The sequence below is a fragment of the Oncorhynchus nerka genome, linkage group LG1 (assembly GCF_034236695.1).
Source record: "Oncorhynchus nerka isolate Pitt River linkage group LG1, Oner_Uvic_2.0, whole genome shotgun sequence".
Taxonomy (NCBI): Eukaryota; Metazoa; Chordata; class Actinopteri; order Salmoniformes; family Salmonidae; genus Oncorhynchus; species Oncorhynchus nerka.
Genome location: NC_088396.1, coordinates 20,606,573 through 20,629,481, shown reverse-complemented (window position 1 = coordinate 20,629,481; position 22,909 = coordinate 20,606,573). Strand labels below are relative to the sequence as shown.

General features: G+C 41.6%; 4 protein-coding genes across 26 annotated transcripts in view; 2 read left to right on the top strand and 2 right to left on the bottom strand.

Annotated features, from left to right (window-relative positions):
- The window catches only part of caska (calcium/calmodulin-dependent serine protein kinase a), a 213,291-nt gene that overhangs the window by 64,077 nt on the left and 126,305 nt on the right, over positions 1-22,909 (bottom strand). The gene's annotated exons all lie outside the window — the stretch shown is intronic.
- rpl8 (ribosomal protein L8) overlaps positions 1-22,909 on the bottom strand; it is a 217,323-nt gene that overhangs the window by 106,559 nt on the left and 87,855 nt on the right. The gene's annotated exons all lie outside the window — the stretch shown is intronic.
- LOC115113532 (uncharacterized) lies at positions 1,043-5,289 on the top strand. The gene is made up of 3 exons (XM_065013066.1): positions 1,043-2,700; positions 4,211-4,451; positions 4,708-5,289. The coding sequence occupies exons 1-3, from the start codon at positions 2,612-2,614 to the stop codon at positions 5,287-5,289; spliced, it is 912 nt and encodes a 303-aa protein (XP_064869138.1). The 5' UTR covers positions 1,043-2,611.
- On the top strand, positions 6,354-17,581 carry LOC135563854 (cysteinyl leukotriene receptor 2-like). The gene is made up of 3 exons (XM_065008899.1): positions 6,354-6,509; positions 16,356-16,701; positions 16,841-17,581. Exons 1-3 carry the CDS (start codon positions 6,421-6,423, stop codon positions 17,579-17,581), a joined length of 1,176 nt encoding a protein of 391 aa, XP_064864971.1. The 5' UTR covers positions 6,354-6,420.

Here is a 22,909-nt window from a genome sequence, read left to right as displayed (position 1 = left end):
GGTGTCCTTTGTTGAAATTGTAATCTCCAAGCTGCTCGCATTCATCCATGTGATTGAGACAGAGAGGAGACTTCCAGGAATGATATATCATGAAGAGATATGTGAAAAACACCTTGAGGATTGATTCTAAACAACGTTTACCATGTTTCAGTCGATATTATGGAGTTAATGTGGAAGAAAGTTTGGCGTTTGGATGAATGAATTTTCGTTTTTTTTTGGTAGCCAAACATGACGCAGAAAACGGACCGATTTCTCCTGCACAAATAATCTTTCAAAAAACATTTGATTGGAACATTTGATCTGCGGTCTTTCCATTGTTTCCTAAGGGGGAAATATAGGCATGTCTGTCTATTCCGCCAAATATCCCGTAATGTGTATATTTATATTTTTGTTCAAGTCGGACGCCATTTTAACCATGAGAATCTCTTCTTTCTAATTAATTAATCTAATTATGTAAGCCTGGGCAGCTAGCTTGGTTGTCATCAAATTCTAGCCCTAAAATACTTTTTGCCCTTGGAACGCTGAGCGGCCCCCATTGATTTCCTATGGAGAGGCATTCTGGTCTATTTCGTCAAATATCTCACTGTGTATATTTAGATTTTTTAGGTCGGGCACCATTTTAATCAGGATAATCTACTCTGTAATTATGTACGTTTGGGCAGCGAGCTCATTTGTCATCGATTGCTAGACCAGAAATAGTCTATTTATATTTTTTCCCTACTTTCTCATTACGCAGACATAAGCACAGTTGACACCATCGAGGTGCGGAAGTTTACTTTCTACACAAGTAATATCTCAGTTATTGTTTATTGTCTCAGTTATTGTCTACAAAAAATAAGCTATTTTCTTTACTTTCAGAGAGCGAGCTGATCAATGGGTTGAAAATGTAGATATTGCCAGATGTTCACTGTCCGAGGAACAGGCCGTGGAAGCTTCATTGATAGCTGAGGTTCATAGTTTTGTATGAATATTAGTTCAGAACCTAACGTTTTAGGGTCCATACACAGATCGGCTACATACTGTAGCTAGCTACACATCCATTGGCATTCAGTTATATTTTATCCTCCACTACACAATAAGCATGCAAATAGTTAGCTAGCTATGTTACTTCAGCTGCATTGCAAGGCAAGCTTACACAATTGTGCATTCAATTTGCAGTAAATGCTTTAGCTAGTTTGATTCTCCACTGTTTCACAAGATGACGGTCTTTTTTTCAAATAATGGAGTTTGATATGACTGAAAAACAATGTCTCAGAGATTCATACCTGAACCGCACCAAGGAAGAGTACATAATCAGTGAATACATTCAAATGTACAGGCTACAATGTGGGAATCCCATGTGTGGTAATAACTACAGTATATAGGACTTGCATCCTTGGCACAATAAAGTTATTACATTCTACTCAATCCATAGGCTTCATTAATGTCATTCGGACATGAAGTTGATACAACAACTATGATAGCTGAGGTTCATAGTTTTGTATGAATATTAGTTCAGAACCTAACGTTTTAGGGTCCATACACAGATTGGCTACATACTGTAGCTAGCTACACATCCATTGGCATTCAGTTATATTTTATCCTCCACTACACAATAAGCATGCAAATAGTTAGCTAGCTATGTTACTTCAGCTGCATTGCAAGGCAAGCTTACACAATTGTGCATTCAATTTGCAGTAAATGCTTTAGCTAGTTTGATTCTCCACTGTTTCACAAGATGACGGCCTGGTTTGCTGGTTTTCTCAAGAGTCCCTAAAACATTAAACAAGACAAATTACAAATTCATTCTCCTGTCATAATACTATCTAGCTAGCTGGCAAATGTTAGCTAGTCATAACTTGCTAAATAGCGATTAGCGAACTCCCCCTTGTGGTGGTCTGGAGCAATGTAACCTTACCTCTAAGTCCCACGGTGCAAGCTCGCAACTTTTAAAGTAGGAACCACTCCAAAATTAAGGAAATCTTTGACTATGTACAGACACCGTGAGCATAGCCTTGCTATTGAGAAAGGCCACCGAAAGCAGACCTGGCTCTCAAAATGAGGTGGAATCTGAGCTGCACTTCCTAACCTCCTGCCAAATGTAGGACCATATTAGAGACACATATTTCTATCAGATTACGCAGACCCACAAAGAATTCAAAAACAAATCCAATTTTGATAAACTCCCATATCTATTGGGTGAAATACTAGTGTGCAATCACAGCATCAATATTTGCGACCTGTTGCCACGAGAAAAGGGCAACCAGTGAAGAACAAACACCATTGTAAATACAACTTGCATTTATGTTTATTTATTTTCCCTTTCGTACTTTAACTATTTGCACATCATTACATCACTGTATGTATACAAAATATTTTGAACTTTTTGAAGTGTAATGTTTACTGTACATTTTGTTTTGTTTTTTCCACGTTTGTTTATCTATTTCACTTGCTTTGGCATTGTAAACATACGTTTCCTATGCCAATAAATCCCTCGAACTGAATTAGAGAGAGAGACTGAGTGACTGAGTTTTAGGTGAGAATCTGAAGTTAGTAACAGGAAATGAGATATAAGCATTGAGAGAGGGTGACCAAGTTAAAGGGAAGTGTTTATGTCTGATAATAGTGAAAGATGGATCTAACAATAGATAATACCCAACATATGTCCTCTGTCAATCTATCTGTTCACAGGCTCAATGGAACCAGCAATCATCCACACAGGTATGATTTCTACAGTGCCTTCAGAAAGTATTGATACCCCTCGACTTATTACACATTTTGTCTTACAGGCTGAATTGAAAATTGATTACATTGATTTGTTTTCTCACCCATCTACACACAATAACCCATAATGACAAAGTAAACATGCTTGAAAATATGGAGAGTGGTACTCAGAAATGTGTTGTATTGGATTTGCCCCAAACACTTTATATTCAGGACAAAAAGTCAACTGCTTTATCACATTATTTGCATTATTACTTTAGTGCCCTGTATTCTGTACAGGCTTCCTTCTTTTCACTCTGTCAATTTAGTTACTATTGTTGAGTAACTACAATGTTGATCCATGCTCAGTTTTCTCCTATCACAGCCATTAAATTCGAACTGTTTTAAAGTCACCGTTGGTCTCATGGTGAAATCCCTGCGGTGTAATTAATAACTTTACCGTGCTCAAAGGGATATTCAAAGTATTTATTTTTACCCATCTACCAATAGCTGCCCTTCTTTACGAGGCACTGGAAAACCTCCTTGGTCTTTGTGGTTAAATTGGTTTGAAATTCACTGTTTGACTGAGGGACCTTACAGATGTGTAACGAGTGAGCTGAGAGTCGGGAAGCAAGTTCAGGGAGTGTGTTTTAATCAAGGAGGTGATGGCCTCCAGGTGTGTGTCATATTGCGCAACTACACGTAACAATGGTGACAGGTGTGCGCCATGACGAGCAGACAGGTGACCTAGAGACCGGAGAGGGAGCACACGTGACAGTATGTGTGGGGTACAGAGATTCATTCATAGTCATTCAAAAATCATGTTAAACACTTACTGCACACAGAGTGAGTCCATGCAATGTATTATGTGACTTGTTAAGCACATTTTTACTCCTGAACTTATTTAGGCTTGCTATAACAAAGGGGCTGAATACTTATTGACTCAAGATATTTCAGCTTTTCATTTTTAATTAATTTGACATTATAGAGTATTTTGTGCAGACCAGTGACAAAATAATCCTGCCATCAATAGTTTTTGAGCTATGATACTTTTGATGCTGATATTTCTGTGTGATCTTACAAATCTATGAAACGTGAGAATAGTTTTTTGTGTGTTGTTGTTTTTCCATAAAAATACAGAGTTCCCCATGTGGAAGTTATCTACATGCAGTGTGATATTGTACTGGATGCATTGTTTACTGTACATCTGCAAACTTTATTCCTTGATATTATTAAATGAATGATAATTCCAAAGAAACCTATCCTGGGTGTTTTCTCCAGACCTTAATAAGTGGAGAAATTTATTTGAACTCTACTTGGTTTTGTTTGTGTTTGAACTCTACTTGGTTTTGTTTGTGGCGCCATGTCAGATAAAAATGTGATGTGAGAACTCAGACAAGCATTAGCACGCACGCACACACACCTTTTGCTCATCTACCTCCCTACTCTATCCCCTCCCTCCAACTACATCCTCCTCTTCTCCTCTCTCTCAAATCCTCCTCCTCCCTTCCTCTCTCTCCTCTTCCAGACAGTGTTGGCTATACCCTGATTTTGTTGTCACACAAGTCAAACCCTGGCTCTACCTGGCCCTGTCACTCCTGGGTTTCCTAGCCAACAGCCTGACCCTGCATGAACTCTGGAGGTCGGTGTGGACCCCCACCATCATCCTGACCCTCAACATGGTGACCTCTGACCTCTTGCTGTGCACCAGCTTCCTGTTCCGGGTGGTATACTACCGGAGGGGTCACATCTGGTCTGGAGGGGACAAGGTGTGTCAGGCCGCCATGCTAACCATGATAACAGTCTTCTACGTCAACCTCTACTGTAACATAATGCTGCTTCCCTGGACCAGTGTGACGCGCTACGCCACCGTCGTATGGATGCCTACAACAACAAGTCTTCAAACTTAAATTGATAGATTTTTAATGAGGTTATTTTAATTGACCTCTTGTTTTAAAATACATTTTTAAATTAATAAATTACTCAACCACTCAATTTTGCTCTAAAATGTTTCCCTGGTTGTAGGTGCGGCCTCGCCCTGCCCTCCTTACTCTCCTCACCAGGTCCAGAGGATGCTGGGTACTCTGCCTCATCACCTGGGTAACTGTGGCAACGGTGGTGAGTGCCAGTGTGGTACTTCAGATCGGAAGAGGAGGAGACAGCTTCTTTGACATGTTGGAGAATCACCACAGAGAAGAGTTCAACAACCAACACTGCCTGAGGGTGGTGCTGTTTTTCACGATTCTCACCTTTATTCTGGTCGGCTATGGGGGACTAGTGTTGCATCTACAGAGTGTCAGGGGGGCCAGGAACAAACACACCAGTGAAGGAGGGGTGACGGAGGTGGTTGAGTTGCGGGGTGGAAGAGGGGTGTGTGGTGTGTTTAGGGGAGGGGGAGGGCAGGGGGAGAACAGACGGGGTGTAGACTTGGGGGTGCATTCAGGGGCAGAAGAGAGGCAGGGGGTGAAGGGTGGTAGCCTGAGGGTACGAAGGAAGATCCTGGCAGCGGTTGTGGTGTTTGTGGCGTGTTTCCTTCCCTACCATGTCCAGCGTGCAGTGACCCTGCTCTCACCACACGGGGGCGACTGTGAGAAGGGGAAAACATGATGGAGTGTGACAAACGCAACCATAACCATAGCAGCGCTGAGCTGTGTTGTACTGATCTACCAATAAATACATTTTCAACACAACAATACGCTTTATTTTCTCTTCAGCTACATGAGTGTTTCTCAGCAGAAGTCAGTGGGTGAGTATTCAGCTTGTAAGGTGGTCAACCAATGAATGCAAGCACACACACACACACACACACACACACACACAAAGACCTGCACATTGACACACACGACCTGTTACATCATAGAATGAGAATACAATAAGTAGACACTGAAGCAAAGTGCTGTAGCAGTAGCAATACTTCTGGATTTTGACAATTAGTCCCTTTATCTACTTCCCAGAGTCAGACAAACTTGTGGATATGTTTTATGTCTCTGTGTCCAGTATGAAGGAAGATAGAGGTAGTTTCACGAGCCAGTGCTAACTAGGGTTAGCGCAATGACTGGAAGTCTATGGGTATCTACTAGCATTCTAGTAGATACCCATAGACTTCTAATACTTGCGCTAACACTAGTACTGTCATTTGCCTTGTTTCAGGGTGGAGCTCATTAGAATAAAACTCCACACGCTTTGCAATTGTTCATTTTTACAGACACTCTTACCACACCATAGTGCCATCAGACTTTGATACCAATGTAGTGAAAGGGGGCCACAACATTGTGAACCACTATAAAGAAATGGTATAGAAAAGTATTTTGCATTCTGAAAATATAAATTACAGCTTTCGAAATGATCTTGTTACAAAATACATTAGAAGTAATTAAAACATGTATTTCCAATACATGCAACAGAAATACTGTCCATATGGTCATAGCTCAATAACCCAACTAAGTGACCCAACTGCTGGGTCAAGAATAACCCAAAATGTGTTCTGTCCACTATTTACCCAGCACTGGGTTGCTTTTTAACCTAGCATTATTTTGAGTGTAGTGGGTGCACATTTGTGGTGGATGAGGTGATTTTCCTCCCCTAACAGAGCTTTGAGAATCTGGAGCGGCACTACATAAATGCAACAAATTATTATTATCAACACAGGATGCGAGAGAGAGAGAGAGAGAGAGGTCGTAACAGGAAGAGAGATAGACAAAGTTAAAAGGAAGTGTTCATGTCTGATACTAGTGAAAGATGAATATAACAACACATGATATACAACAAATGTCTTCAGTCAACCCATCTGTTCACTGGCTCAACGGAACCAGCAACGATTCACAAAGGTAAGATTTCTATATTCAACACATCTACAGTTGGTATCAGGCATAGGAGGCGCATGAGTGTCAAGTTTGGGGACCTTCATTTTCACCATGCTTTCCATGCATCATTGCATTTTCAGACTGCAAGATAGCCTACTATTTGTAATATGATGAGTAAATTGGATAGTCATCATTTAGGCTAATAATATAACTCAAACACTGTTTGCAAAAAAATACATTTCAATGCATAACTGAGCACGTGTAGAGTAGGCCTAGGCTAGTATAGGCTATACCAGATATGTCTCTTCTTTCTTTGTGCAGGAAAAATGTGGCATTTTAAAAACACATTTCATGCAATTCTACTTCACTTTATACACTGCTCAAAAAAATAAAGGGAACACTTAAACAACACAATGTAACTCCAAGTCAATCACACTTCTGTGAAATCAAACTGTCCACTTAGGAAGCAACGCTGATTGACAATAAATTTCACATGCTGTTGTGAAAATGGAATAGACAACAGGTGGAAATTATACGCAATTAGCAAGACACCCCCAATAAAGGAGTGGTTCTGCAGGTGGTAATCACAGACCACTTCTCAGTTCCTATGCTTCCTGGCTGATGTTTTGGTCACTTTTGAATGCTGGCGGTGCTTTCACACTAGTGGTAGCATGAGACGGAGTCTACAACCCACACAAGTGGCTCAGGTAGTGCAGCTCATCCAGGATGGTACATCAATGCGAGCTGTGGCAAGTAGGTTTGCTGTGTCTGTCAGCATAGTGTCCAGAGCATGGAGGCGCTACCAGGAGACAGGCCAGTACATCAGGAGATGTGGAGGAGGCCGTAGGACGGCAACAACCCAGCAGCAGGTCCGCTACCTCCGCCTTTGTGCAAGGAGGAGCAGGAGGAGCACTGCCAGAGCCCTGCAAAATGACCTCCAGCAGGCCACAAATGTGCATGTGTCTGCTCAAACGGTCAGAAACAGACTCCGTGAGGGTGGTATGAGGGCCCGACGTCCACAGGTGGGGGTTGTGCTTACAGTCCAACACGTTTGGCATTTGCCAAAGAACACCAAGATTGGCAAATTCGCCACTGGCGCCCTGTGCTCTTCACAGATGAAAGCAGGTTCACACTGAGCACATGTGACAGACGTGACAGTCTGGAGACGCCGTGGAGAACATTCTGCTGCCTGCAACATCCCCCAGCATGACCGGTTTGGCGGTGAGTCAGTCATGGTGTGGGGTGGCATTTCTTTGGGGGGGCCGCACAGCCCTCCATGTGCTCGTCAGAGGTAGCCTGACTGCCATTAGGTACCGAGATGAAATCCTCAGACCCCCTTGTGAGACCATATGCTGGTGCGGTTGGCCCTGGGTTCCTCCTAATGCAAGACAATGACCTCATGTGGCTGGAGTGTGTCAGCAGTTCCTGCAAGAGGAAGGCATTGATGCTATGGACTGGCCCGCCCGTTCCCCAGATCTGAATCCAATTGAGCACATCTGGGACATCATGTCTCGCTCCACCCACCAACGCCACGTTGCACCACAGACTGTCCAGGAGTTGGCGGATGCTTTAGTCCAGGTCTGGGTGGAGATCCCTCAGGAGACCATCCGCCACCTCATTAGGAGCATGCCCAGGCGTTGTAGGGAGGTCATACAGGCACATGGAGGCCACACACACTACTGAGCCTCATTTTGACTTGTTTTAAGGACATTACATCAAAGTCGGATCAGCCTGTAGTATGGTTTTCCACTTTAATTTTGAGTGTGACTCCAAATCCAGACATCCATGGGTTGATACATTTGATTTCCATTGATAATTTTTGTGTGGTTTTGTTGTCAGCACATTCAACTATGTAAAGAAAAAGGTATTTAATAAGAATATTTCATTCATTCTGATCTAGGATGTGTTATTTTAGTGTTCCCTTGAGCAGTGTATGATCGGAGACCTTAGCAGACAGTTTTTTATACGACAAATGACTGGGTAGCCAACTCTGCTGACAATTACAAACATATCAATAAAACAAAACATTGCCCATATAATAGGCCCACGAGAAGGGGAGACACAAATAGAATATGACGTCCATCTAAACTAGAGAAGGAAATTATTGGACAAAAACTTACGTGGCACTAACCAGTCAATGATAAAGAGTGACCCTAGCCGATGCTCTCCGCTGGTGCAATTTTCTTCTATTTACAGCAATAACCATTTGCTTTTCAAACTATGTTTACCCGCGATTGCATTTTGAAATATTGTGACATTCCTGGCTGGCCCTCTACTTTTCACTAATAGTCGCAACTTAACAATCATGTATTTGGTATTTGCTGCGCGTGCTGCCCAAATTGCGAGCGCTGCCTTTCCATTCCGACTGTAACCAAATTATTATTATTATTTTAAAGAAGCTAATGATTCTCTGTGGCCAAATCATGCTTTTCTAGCCTATTTTAATAATTGTAATTATTTCTGTATAGACAGGAGTAGGCTAATTAGGCTATATAATTTTGGCAATTAAATTTACTTAAGGAAAGTTTAGCTTTCCCTGCCTATGGTACCAGGGTGTCATGCACCTGAAACAACCTTTCCTGCAACCTAGAGCCATCATCCTTATGCCTGATTCTATGTAAATAAATATGTACATTTTTCTGCATGATATCTAAGCATACCTTTTAACCTGTTAATTTGTCATTTGAATTTAGGACATTTAGGACAATTTAGGACATGCACATCGATTCTTTAAGAACTGTTAGGAGTTTAGTACAACTGGAATATAGTATCAAAACCCAATAATTGAAGCAATTTTTGTATTTTCTAAAGTCTATAAACCTTGCCAACAGGCATGCCAGCAAAGATACACTGTAGTTGAGGTTGGGAACCTGTTCAACAGCAGTAACAATCATCTGACATCAGAGCGCGACGTATGTTTGCTGTTGAACGCTGAAACCTGAATTAAAGACCTCGGTTTAAAAGCTGACAGTGTTTTTATATAATTTTATTTTATTTGGAATCCTGCGGCTCTGTTGGGCTAAATTGCTGTGAGCGCTGCTATCTGTCCTGGGATCCTACCAGATTCCATATAGGGGGAGAGACGCGAAAGCCCAGCTAGCCTAGCTGGCTCGGCGGTCTCAAATGGAGGCCGCTATTGAACGTTTCCAGCGTTGCAGGAGCTGTTTACTTTGCTTTTTGGACCTCATTTGGACCTCGTTGACTTTCAATGTAGCAACTGCTTGCTTGTGGAGGACTACAGGAGCGAATGAGCTACTCTTAGCAAGCAAGTAGTTAACCTACATAAGCTACTGGGGAACCCACGCCCACCTACTTTTTATTTTTCTTCCAACCCAGGAGCCGGATGCCGCTCTGGTCTGGTGGAAGTTTCACCGTCGCGTCGGCTCTCCACAGCAGACTGGCCGGTGCTAGGCAGGGTTCCATCCCGACGCGGTCTCCCCCTTCCCTGGAGAACGGATCTGATCTCGATCCAACCAACCAGCCATGGAGGTACATCACTCACCGTGGAAGTCAAAGAAGGCGTCATCTGGCAACGGGGGTCTCCATGGAGATGTTGAGCCCGGAACTGACACAGACCAGAAACAGCTTTGCCGCCCTGGATCCAGAGGTTCCGGCGTCCTAGTCAGTGGTGGCTTCCCAATCAAGATCGGATCCGGAGGTACCTGTGTCTTCGTCCTCGGCTCTGTCTCCCTCTCCGGTGGCTTCTTCCTCGGGTTCAGATCCCCGGAGCTTCAAGCCTCACCAGACTGCGAGGCTGCCTGAGAGACCGGCCCAATTCAACATCACCAGCTGTCATCATAGGCAGCTCTATGGTGATAGAAACATCTCGGTCCCCAAGGAAAAAACCCTGTGCTACCTAAGAGCAAGAGTACAGGACATAACAAGGCTGCTTTCGACTGACCTGACACTGCGTAGTCCATGTGGGGTCAAACGACATCAGGGGGGCTAGCTCGGAACAAAAACTGCCCATCATTTTAGGTCCAGTACCCTCGTGGGTGTGAAAGATTCAGCAGACTACTGGTATTACACATCTGGCTAAAGACTACTGTATCTCTGCTGGATTCACTTTTATTGATAACTATGACACCTTCTGGAAACAGAAGATACTCTACATGATTGATGGAGTCCATCCAAATCATCTGGCCTCCTGGACTCTGTCCACGCATTTCAAGGCTGCGTTGAAACAATGACTGGTAAATGATCCAAGACCAGCTCAGTTAATCCATACCATTGCGACAATGAGTCGTCATAATGCTGCACCAAATGTACATGATCTTAAGGGCATTGGTAAACACATTTAATTTATGTACTCCTAATTGCACCGAATACATCTGTTTATCCTCCAGCTATTGTAAACAGTAATTATGAGCCTATAAAACAGAGTTACACTGTTAGCACTGAGGCGGTGTGCAATAGTAGGAAGACCACTTCATGCAGCTCACCCTACACTATCAGCTCCAATGTAAATAACAGAAGTAAGTGTACCTCTGATAAGCTTCCCAGTAAAGCATTAAAAACAATCAAGCAACCCAGAAAAGTGCCAAAAAATAGTCAATATTAACATATGTAGCCTAAGAAACAAGGTCCATGAAGTCAACTTGCTTGTAACAGATTCATATTCTGACTATCTCTATAACTCACTTAGATAATACCTTTGATGATACAGTGGTAGCAATACATGGTTATAACATCTACCGAAAAGACAGATATGCCAACGGAGGCCGTGTTGCGGTCTATATTCAGAACAACATTCCTGTAAAGCTTAGAGACGATAGAATGTTAAATACTGTTGAAGTAATATGGCTACAGGTTCATCTGCCTCACCTAAAGCCCATTCTTGTGGGAAGCTGCTATAGACCACCAAGTGCTAACAGTCAGTATCTGGATAATGTGTGTGAAATGCTTGATAATGTATGTGATATCAACAGAGAATAATATTTTCTGGGTGATTTAAATATTGACTGGCTATCATCAAGCTGCCCACTCAGGAAAAAACGTCCAACTGTAACCAGTGCCTGCAACCTGAATCGGGTTGTCAGTCAACCTACCAGGGTAGTTACAAACAGCACAGGAATTAAATCATCAACATGTATTGATCACATTTTTACTAACACTGCAGATATTTGCTTTAAAGCAGTATCCAAATCCATAGGATGTAGTGATCACAATATAATAGCCTTATCTAGGAAAACCAAAGTTCCAAAGACTGGGCCTAATATAATGTATAAGAAATCATACAAGAAGTGTTGTTGTGATTCATATGTTGATGATGTAAAGAATATTTGCTGGTCTGTGGTGTTTAATGAGGAGCAACCAGACGCTGCACTTGACGCATTTATGAAACTACTTATTCCAGTTACTAACAAGCACGCACCCATTAAAAAAATTACTGTAAAAACTGTTAAATCCCCTTGGACTGATGAGGAATTGAAAAATGGTATGGTTGAGAGGGATGAGGAAAAAGGTATGGCAATTAAATCTGACAGCCCAACTGTTTGGCAAACGTACTGCAAATTAAGAAATCATGTGACTGAACTAAATAAAAAGAAACTACACTATGTGGCACCTAGCTTTGTGGCACCTTAAATAACATTTGAATTCCATAAAGTCAGTGTGGAAGAGGTGAAAAAAGTATTGTTTTCTATCAACAATGACAAGCCACCAGGGTCTGACAACTTAGATGGAAAATGACTGAGGATGATAGCAGACAATATTGCCACTCCTATTTGTCACCTCTTCAAAGTCTACAGGAAAATGTCTGACCTCAGGCCTGGAGGGAAGCTAAAGTCATTCCGCTACCCAAGAATAGTAAAGCCCCCTTTACTGGCTCAAATAGCTGACCAATCAGCCTGTCACCAACCCTTAGTAAAATTATGTTTGACCAGATACAATGCTATTTTACAGTAAATAAATTGACAACAGAATTTCAGCATGCTTATAGGGAAGGACACTCAACAAGAACAGCTCTTACACAAATGACTGATGATTGGCTGAGAGAAATTGATGATAAAATGATTGTGGGGGCTGTCTTGTTAGACTTCAGTGCAGCTTTTGACATTATCGATCATAGACTGCTGCTGGAAAAACTGATGTGTTATGGCTTTACACCCCCTGCTATAATGTTGATAAAGAGTTACTTGTCTAACAGAACAGTGTTCTTTAATGGAAGCCTCAAACATAATTCAGGTAGAATCAGGAATTCCCCAGGGTAGCTGTTTAGGCCCCTTGCTTTTTAAATTTTTTACTAACGACATGCCACTGACTTTGAGTAAAGCCAGATTTTATATGTATGTGGATGACTCAACACTATACACGTCAGCAAATACAGCGACTGAAATTACTGTAACACTCAATAAAGAGCTGCAGTTAGTTTCAGAGTGGGTGGCAAGGAATAAGTTAGCCCTAAATATTTCTAAAACTAAAAGCAATGTATTAGGAACAAAACACTCACTAAACCCTAAACATCAACTAAATATTGTAATAAATTATGTGGAAATTGAGCAAGTTGAGATGACTAAACTGCTTGGAGAAAAACTAGATTGTAAACTGTCATGGTCAAAACATATTGATGCAGTAGTAGCCAAGATGGGGAGAAGTCTGTCTATAATAAAGCGATGCTCTGCCTTCTTAACAACACTATCAACAAGGCAGGTACTATAGGCCCTAGTTTTGTCGCACAACTGTTCAGTCGTGTGGTCAGGTGCCATAAAAAAGGACTTAGGAAAATTGCAATTGACTCAGAACAGGGTAGCACGGCCCTTGGATATACACAGAGAGCTAACATTAATAATATGCATGTCAATCTCTCCAGCTGAAAGTGGAGGAGAGATTGACTTCATCACTACTTTTATTTATGAGAGGTATTGACATGTTGAAAGCACCGAACTGTCTGTCTAAACTACTGGCACACAGCTCGGACACCTATGATTACCCTATAAGACATGCCACAAGAGGTCTCTTCACAGTCCCCAAGTCCAGATCAGATTATGGGAGGCACACAGTACTACATAGAGCCATGAATACATGGAACTCTATTCCACATCCAGTAACTGATGCAAGCAGTAAAATTAGATTTTAAAAAACAGATAAAAAAACACCTTGTGGAACAACACCTTACAAACATCAGCACACACACCCGATAACATTCGAACTATATACACAGGGATTTAGTACTGTAGATACAGTTGAAGTCGGAAGTTTACATACACCTTAGCCAAATACATTTAAACTCAATTTTTCACAATTCCTGACATTTAATCCTAGTAAAAATGCCCTGTCTTAGGTCAGTTAGGATCCCCACTTTATTTTAAGAATGTGAAATGTCAGAATAATAGAAGAGAGAATTATTTAATTCATCTTTGATTTCTTTCATCACATTCCCAGTGGGCCAGAATGTTACATACATTCAATTAGTATTTGGTAGCATTGCCTTTAAATTGTTTAACCTGGGTCAAACATTTTGGGTGGCGTTCCACAAGCTTCCCACAAAAAGTTGGGTGAATTTTGGCCCATTCCTCCTGACAGAGCTAGAGCTGGTGTAACTGAGTCAGGTTTGTAGGCCTCCTTGCTCGCACACACGTTCAGTTCTGTCCACAAATGTTCTATCGGATTGAGGTCAGGACGCTGTGATGGCCACTCCAATACCTTAACTTTGTTGTCCTTAAGCCATTTTGCCACAACATTGGAAGTGCTTGGGGTCATTGTCCATTTGGAAGACCCATTTGAGACCAAGCTTTAACTTCCTGACTGATGTCTTAAGATGTTGCTTCAATAAATCCACATAATTTTAACTTCCTCATGAAGCCATCTATTTTGTGAAGTGCACCAGTCCCTCCTGCAGCAAAGCACCCTCACAACATGATGCTGCCACCCCCGTGCTTCACGGTTGGAATGGTGTTCTTCAACTTGCAAGCCTTCCCCTTTTTCCTCCAAACATAACAATGGTCATTCTATTTTTGTTTCATCAGACCAGAGGACATTTCTCCAAAAAGTATGATCTTTGTCCCCATGTACAGTTGCAAACCGTAGTCTGGCTTTTTTATAGCTGTTTTGGAGCAGTGGCTTCTTCCTTGCTGAGCGGCCTTTCAGGTTATGTCGATATATGACTCGTTTTACTGTGGATATATTTACTTTTGTACTTGTTTCCTCCAGCATCTTCACAATATCCTTTGCTGTTGTTCTGGGATTGATTTGCACTTTTCGCACCAAAGTACGTTCATCTCTAGGAGACAGAACGTGTCTCCTTCCTGACCGGTATGACGGCTGCGTGGTCCCATGGTGTTTATATTGTTTATTGTTATTGTTATATTGTTATATATTTATTGTTATATTGTGTACTATTGTTTGTACAGATGAACGTGGTTCCTTCAGGGGTTTGGAAATTGCTCCCAAGGATGAACTAGACTTGTGGAGGTCTACAATTTTTTTCTGAGGATTTCTTCTGATTTTCCCATGATGTCAAGCAAAGAGGCACTCAGTTTGAAGGTAGGCCTTGAAATACATCCACAGGTACACCTCCAATTGACTCAAATGATGATGTCAATTAGCCTAACAGAAGCTTCTAAAGCCATGGCATAATTTTCTGGAATTTTCCAAGCTGTTTAAAGGCACAGTCAACTTAGTGTATGTAAACTTCTGACCCACTGGAATTGTGATACAGTGAATTATAAGTGAAATAATCTGTCTGTAAACCATTGTTGGAAAAATTACTTGTGTCATGCACAAAGTAGATATCCTAACCGACTTGCCAAAACAATAGCTTGTTAACAAGAAATTTGTGGAGTGGTTGATAACTCCAACCTGATTGTATGTAAACTTCCAACTTCAACTGTATGTGGTAGTGGTGGAACAGGGGCCTGAGAGCACACAGTGTGTTGTAAAATCTGTGAATGTATTGTAAAGTTTCAAAATTGTATAAACTGCCTTCATTTTGCTGGAGCCCAGGAAGAGTAGCTGCTGCTTTGGAAAATAAATACAAACCTATCTAGCTGACTAGCTAAAGCCAACTTCATATAATTGCTAGGTGGCTAGTATTACAGAGAAACAAAAAAAAACATTTTGTATTTTATTTATTCATCAATAAAGGAATCAATAGGCTACACAGCTTGATCAAATTAATTTACAAACATTCCTCCTGCAAGTCCTGCCCATCACCGGCAGCTAAAATCAATTAAAATGCTGTGTCACTCGACACTCTCTCTCTTGTCCTCCACTGACAATACTGTCTGCATGCACTGACTAGAGTATATAGCATCCTGCCTAGCATATCTTTATTCCATGGTGCACCTTGGAAGGAACCACTTACTAGGGAAAATGGGGGGGTTGTACTCTTTGCTTTGTCCAGTCAGTGTGCCCCCTCTGCAAAATACAGCTGACAGATCTTTTTATTAATAATTATTTAAAACATTAATTAATTAATTTAACACATGTAATTGTTAAAAACAGGACAAATCTGAGGGGACATGTGCCCAAGGTAGGTGTGGTTGTTTGTTAATAACAAGATTAAGTTTCCCATGTGGAAGTTATCTAGTCTGATATTGCATTGTATGCACTCACTTGCCAAGTTAAATAAAGGTTACTGTATATCTGCTTCCTTCATTCCTTGATATTATTAAATTAATGTTAATTCTAAAGAAACCTATCCTGGGTGTTTTCACCAGATCTTCATAATAACTGCAGAAATGAATGGAAACTCTAACTGGCTTTCATTTGTATGTTTTTGTGGCTTCATGTCTTAGAAAATGTGATGTAAGAACTCATTAGCACACACACACAAAGTTATCATTACTGTTTATGCCCCCATCTCCCGTCGCTCATTCCCTTCTCTCCTCTCTCCCAAATCCTCCTCCCTTCCTCTCTCTCCTCTTCCAGACAGTGCTGGTTACACCCTGACCCCATCGACACACAAGTCAAACCCTGGCTCTACCTGGCCCTGTCACTCCTGGGTTTCGTAGCCAACGGCCTGACCCTGCGTGAATTCATGAGGTTGGGGAGGACCCCTACCGTCATCCTGACCCTCAACATGGTGACCTCTGACCTCTTGCTGTGCGCCAGCTTTCTGTTCCGGGTGGTATACTACCGGAGGGGTCACATCTGGTCTGGAGGGGACACGATGTGTCAGGCCGCCATGCTAACCATGATAACAGTCTTCTACGTCAACCTCTACTGTAACATAATGCTGCTTCTCTGGACCAGTGTGACGCGCTACGCCACCGTGGTATGGATACCTACAAGTCTTCAAACTTAAATGGATTGATTTTGAATTAGGTTGTTTTTAATATTTAAAATACATTTTTTAATAATACGTTTCTCAATCAACCACTCAATTTTGCTCTCAAATCTTTCCCTGGTTGTAGGTGCGGCCTTGCCCTGCTCTTCTCGTGCCCTTCACTAGGCCCAGAGAATGCTGGGTACTCTGCCTCGTCACCTGGGTAACTGTGGTAACGGTGGTGAGTGCCAATGTGGTATTTCAGTTCGGACGAGGAAAAGGAAGAGGAGTAGACAGCTGCTTTGACATGTTGGAGAATCACCACAGAGAAGCGTTAAACAACCAACACTGCCTGGGGGTGGCCCTGTTTTTTGTGATTCTCACCTTTATTCTGGTCAACTATGGGGGATTAGTGTTGTATCTGCAGAAGGTCAGGGGGTCCAACAACACAAACACAAGTGAAGGAGGGGCAAGGGAGTGGCGTGGGGTGAGTACAGGGGTGGCCGCAGGGGATAGGAGGGTGAGTTGTGAGGTGGAAGAGGGGTGTGGGGTGAGTTTAGGGGAGACGGGGGGCAGGGGGGAGAACATACAGGGTGTAAACTTGGAGGTGCATTCAGGGGCAGGAGAGAGGCAGAGGATGAAGAGTGGTAGTCTGAGAGTACGAAGGAAGATCCTAGCTGTGGTTGTGGTGTTTGTGGCATGTTTCCTGCCCTACCATGTCCAGCGTGCATTGACCCTGCTCTCACCACATGGGGGAGACTGTGAGAAGTTGAGAACACAATGGAAGGCGAAGAATGCAACTATAACCATAGCAGCTCTGAGCTGCATTGTACATCCCTTACTCCATCTGGCCTTGCGCCATCTGCCCTGCTGCAGGAGACTACAGTAAAAGATACAGACCGAACCCACCCAGCCACTCACTGCTGTGGGCAACTGTAAGAGGCCTAGCTGGTTGAGAGAATGCCAAGAGTGTGCAAAGCTGTCATCAAGGCATAGGGTGGCTACTTTGAAGAATCTAAAATCTAAAATATATATTTGATTTGTTTAACACTTTTTTGGTTACTACATGATTCTATGTGTCATTTCATATTTTTGGTGTCTTCAGTATTATTCTACAATGTAGAAAATAGTAAAAATAAAGAAAAACCATTGAATGAGTAGGTGTGTCCAAACTTTTGATTGGTACTGTATATATACACAGTGCATTCGGAAAGTATTCAGACCCCTTGACTTATTTTGTTACGTTACAACCTTATTCTAAAATGTATGAAATAAAAAAAAATCCTCATCAATCTACACTCAATACCCCATGATGACAAAGCGAAAACTTAATTTTTTTTTTATAGCAAATTTATATAAAATAAAATTAATACCTTATTTACATTCAAACCCTTTACTATGAGACTCGAAATTGAGCTCAGATGTATCCTGTTTCCATTGATCATCCTTGAGATGTTTCTACAACTTGATTGGAGTCCACCTGTGTTAAAATCAATTGATTGGACATGATTTGGAAAGGCACACACTTGTCTTTTTAAGGTCCCACAGTTGACAGTGCATGTCAGAGCAAAAACCAAGCCATGAAGTTGAAGGAATTGTCCATAGAGCTCCGAGACAGGATTGTGTTGAGGTACAGATCTGGGGAAGGGTGCTTAAAAAATTATTCAGCATTGAAGGTCACCAAGAACACAGTGACCTCCATCATCCTTAATGGAAGAAGTTTGGAACCAACAAGACTCTTCCTAGAACTGGCCACCCGGCCAAACTGAGCAATTGAGGGAGAATGGCCTTGGTCAGGGAGGAGACAAGAACCCAATGGTCACTCTGACAGAGCTCCAGAGTTCCTCTGTGGAGATGGGAGAACCTTTCAGAAGGACAACCCATCTCTGCAGCACTTCACCAATCAGGCCTTTATGGTAGAGTGGCCAGACTGAAGCCATTCCTCAGTAAAAGGCACATGACAGCCCACTTGGAGTTTGCAAAAAGAACAGTATTTTCTACAAGATTCTCTGGTCTGATGAAACCAAGATTGAACTCTTTGGCCTGAATGCCAAACGTCATGCCTGGAGGAAACCTGGCACCATCCCTATAGTGAAGCATGGTGGTGGCAGCATCATGCTGTGAGGATGTTTGTCAGCGTCAGGGACTGCGAGAATAGTCAGGATTGAGGGAAAGATGAATGGAGCAAAGTATAGAAAAATCCTTGATAAAAAACCGCTCTAGAGTGCTCAGGACCTCAGACTGGGGTGAAGGTTCACCTTCCAACAGGACAATGGCCTTAAGCACACAGCCAAGACAACGCAGGAGTGGCTTTGGGACAAGTCTCTGAATGTCCTTGAGTGGCCCAGCCAGAGCCCGGACTTGAACCTGATCGAACATCTCTGGAGAGACCTGAAAATATCTGTGCAGCAACGCTCCCCATCCAACCTGACAGAGCTTGAGAGGATCTGCAGAGAAGAATGGGAGAAACTCCCCAAATACAGGTGTGCCAAGTTTGTAGTGTCATACCCAAGATGACTCAAGGCTGTAATCGCTGCCAAAAGGTGTTTCAACAAAGTACTGAGTAAAAAGTCGTAATACTTTGTCATTTAAAAAAAAAAACATTTATAGAAACCTGTTTTTCCTTTGCCAATATGGGGTATTGTGTGTAGATTGAGGGGAAAAAAGCTATATAATCCCTTTTAGAATAAGGCTGTAAAGTAACAAAATGTGGAAAAAGTGAAGGCGTCTGAATACGTTCTAAACGCCCTGTACATGTAATTATTACTATTTAAAAATGTTTTGCCTGTTCTGCGTGTTATTTTGTCATTAATACGTGCCACACATCAATTTGCAAACATTGTAAAAAATAATAATAATTAAGTTAACTTCTTCGAGATAGGGGGCGCTCTTTTAATTTTTGGATAAAAAACGTTCCCGTTTTAAACAAGATATTTTGTCACGAAAAGATGCTCGACTATGCATTTAATTGACAGTTTTGGAAAGAAAAAACTCTGACGTTTCCAAAACTGCAAAGATATGAGTGTGAGTGCCCCAGAACTAATGCTACAGGCGAAACCAAGATGAAATTTCATACAGGAAATGCCCCAGATTCTAAAGGCGCTGTGTTCCAATGTCTCCTTATGTGAATGCGCCAGGAATGAGCCTGCACTTTCTGTCGTTTCCCCAAGGTGTCTGCAGCATTGTGACGTATTTGTAGGCATATCATTGGAAGATTGACCATAAGAGACTACATTTACCAGGTGTCCGCCCGGTGTCCTGCGTCGAAATTATTGCGTAATCTCCAGGTCCATGCGCGTTCCATTTCTTCAGAGGAGAAACCAAACTGCCACGAATGATTTATCATCGATAGATATGTGAAAAACACCTTGAGGATTGATTCTAAACAACGTTTGCCATGTTTCTGTCGATATTATGGAGTTAATTTGGAAAAAAGTTTTGTCCTACACAAATAATCTTTTTGGAATGTTGCATGCTGAATGCCAGGCTTAATGCTATGCTAGGCTATCACATTTAACATTTAAGTCATTTAGCAGACGCTCTTATCCAGAGCGACTTACTATCAATACTCTTACACAAATGCTTGTTTAGCTATGGTTCAAAAGCATATTTTGAAAATCTGAGATGACAGTGTTGTTAACAAAAGGCTAAGCTTGAGAGCAAATATATTTATTTCGTTTAATTTGCGATTTTCATGAATAGTTAACGTTGCGTTATGGTAATGAGCTTGAGGCTATAAATAGGATCCCGGATACGGGATTGCTCGTCGCAACAGGTTAACAAAGCCACATACAAACATGGTCCGCTATAGTGCAATTCGTGTTTTGTTAAGTGTTGTGTTGTGGCTTTGCTGGCATGCATCGAAAACAAATTGGGGAAGTCTGGCCAATCAAGATTTACATGCTAAAATCACCACCGCAAGCAACTATCCTGCACCATTCCCAGAAAGTTGTAGGAAGGTTCTATGCAAAATAACCATAGGACAACCACACTCTAACCTAGCTCTAAGAAACATATGGTTCTCAGAACGTTATGTGCTGGCTGGGAGTACTGCCTCTGACTGATTTACAGCACAAACACAGCTGATAATAGCTGTCACATCACAAAAACACATTAGAATGTAACACGGATCTTTTAACAATATATACATTTTCAACACAACAACAACATGCATTATTTGGCTATATTTTCTCTTCAGCTACATGAGTGTTTCTCAGCAGACGTCGGTGGCCCTCAGCCTGTAACTTGGTTCCCTACGGTCTTCCTCTCACCACCTCTCACCCAGACAACTGAAAATAACTCGCACAAACCACGCATGCAAACAGCGTCAGAAACACTCAGTCACAAACTCAAACACACCAACTCTCTCACACACTTCCCCTCCTCAAATGTAATACCATAGAAACACAGTCAATAGTACAAACGCAAAAGCGACAAACAGGAAAATGGATGCTACACATACACCTTCCTCATTTCAACATATGATACAACTACAGTGCCTTCAGAAAGTACTCACTCCACTTGACATTTTTCCACAATTTGTAATGTCACAGCCTCAATTTTAAATGGACTAAATTGAGATTGTGTGTCACTGGCCTACACACAATACCCCATGCATGGACTCACTCTGTGTGCAATAATAGTGTTTAACATGATTTTTGAATGACTACCTCATCTCTGTACCCGACACATACAATTATACAATTAAGGCCCCTTAGTCAAGCAGTGAATTTCAAACACAGATGCAACCACAAAGACCAGGGAGATTTCCCAATACCTCGCAAAGAATGGCACCTGTTGGTAGATTATTCAAATAAAGAAAGCAGATATTGAATATGGTGAAGTTATTAATTACACTTTACAGGCGACTTCCTAACTCAGTTGCCAGAGAGGAAGGAAACCGCTCAGGGATTTCACCATCATGCCAATGGTGACTTTAAAACAGTTATAGAGTTTAATGGCTGTGATAGGAGAACATTCAGGATGGATCAACAACAGTGTATTTACTCCACAATACTAACCTAAATGACAGAAGAAAGACTGTACAGTATAAAAATATTCCAAAACATGCATCCTGTTTGCAATAAAGGACTAAAGTAAAACTGCAAAACAATTGGCAAAGAAATGAACTATGTCATGAATACAAAGCATTATGTTTGGGGCAAATCCAACACATCATGGAGTACAGCTTCATATTTTCAAGCATGGTGGTGGCTGCACCATGTTATTGAAATGCTTGTAATCATTACTGAGTGGGGTGTTTTTCAGGATAAAAAAGAAACAGAACGGAGCTAAGCACAGGCATAATCATAGAAGAAAACTTGGTTCAGTCTGCTTTCCACGTGACACTGGGAGATGAATTCACCTTTCAGCAGGAGAATAATCTAAAATACAAGGCCAAATATACACAAGTTGCTTACCAAGACGACACTGAATGTGATTGTGTTAGCCGAGTGGCCTAGTTACAGTTTTGACTTAAATCGGCTTGAAAATCTATGGCGAGACCTGAAAATTGATGTCTAGAAATGATGAACAATCAACTTGACACAGCTTGAAGAATTTTAAAAAGAATAATGGGCAAATATTGTACAATCCAGGTGTGCAAAGCTCTTAGAGACTTACTCAAAAACACTCACAGCTGTAATCACCGCCAAAGGTGCCTCTACAACGTAATGACTCAGGGGTGTGAATACTTATGTAAATGAGATATATCTGTATTTAATTTTCAATACATTTGCAAAAATGTCTAAAAACACGTTTTCACTTTGTGAGTATGGGGTGTTGTGTGTAGATGTGGGAGAGAAAACTAAATGTATTTATATTTTGAATTCAGGCTGTAACACAACGAAATGTGAAATACAGTGCGTTTGGAAATTATTCAGACCTTTTTGTTACGTTACAGCTTTATTCTAAAATGGATTAAAAAAAAGTAAAACAATCCCTCATCAATCTATACAGTGATGAATTATGCTTCACCATCTGGCAATCCGACGGACAAATCTGGGTTTGGCGGATGCCAGGAAAACGCTACCTTCCCGAATGAATAGTGCAAACTGTAAAGTTTGGTGGAGAAGGAATAATTGTCTGGGGCTATTTTCCATGGTTCGAACTAGGCCCCTTAATTCCAGGGAAGGGAAATCTTAACTCCACAGCATAAAATTACATCGAACACCCATCAAACACCTTTGGGATTAATTGGAACGACGACTGTGAACCA

Excerpts from the sequence above, each read along its gene's own strand:
- LOC135563854 (XM_065008899.1), top strand. The coding sequence starts at position 6,421 with ATGAATATAACAACACATGATATACAACAAATGTCTTCAGTCAACCCA. Across the intron at positions 6,510-16,355 it reads ACCAGCAACGATTCACAAAG|ACAGTGCTGGTTACACCCTG; the intron begins GTAAGATTTCTA and ends CTCCTCTTCCAG. Across the intron at positions 16,702-16,840 it reads TGACGCGCTACGCCACCGTG|GTGCGGCCTTGCCCTGCTCT; the intron begins GTATGGATACCT and ends CCCTGGTTGTAG.
- LOC115113532 (XM_065013066.1), top strand. The coding sequence starts at position 2,612 with ATGGATCTAACAATAGATAATACCCAACATATGTCCTCTGTCAATCTA. Across the intron at positions 2,701-4,210 it reads ACCAGCAATCATCCACACAG|ACAGTGTTGGCTATACCCTG; the intron begins GTATGATTTCTA and ends CTCCTCTTCCAG. Across the intron at positions 4,452-4,707 it reads TCTGGTCTGGAGGGGACAAG|GTGCGGCCTCGCCCTGCCCT; the intron begins GTGTGTCAGGCC and ends CCCTGGTTGTAG.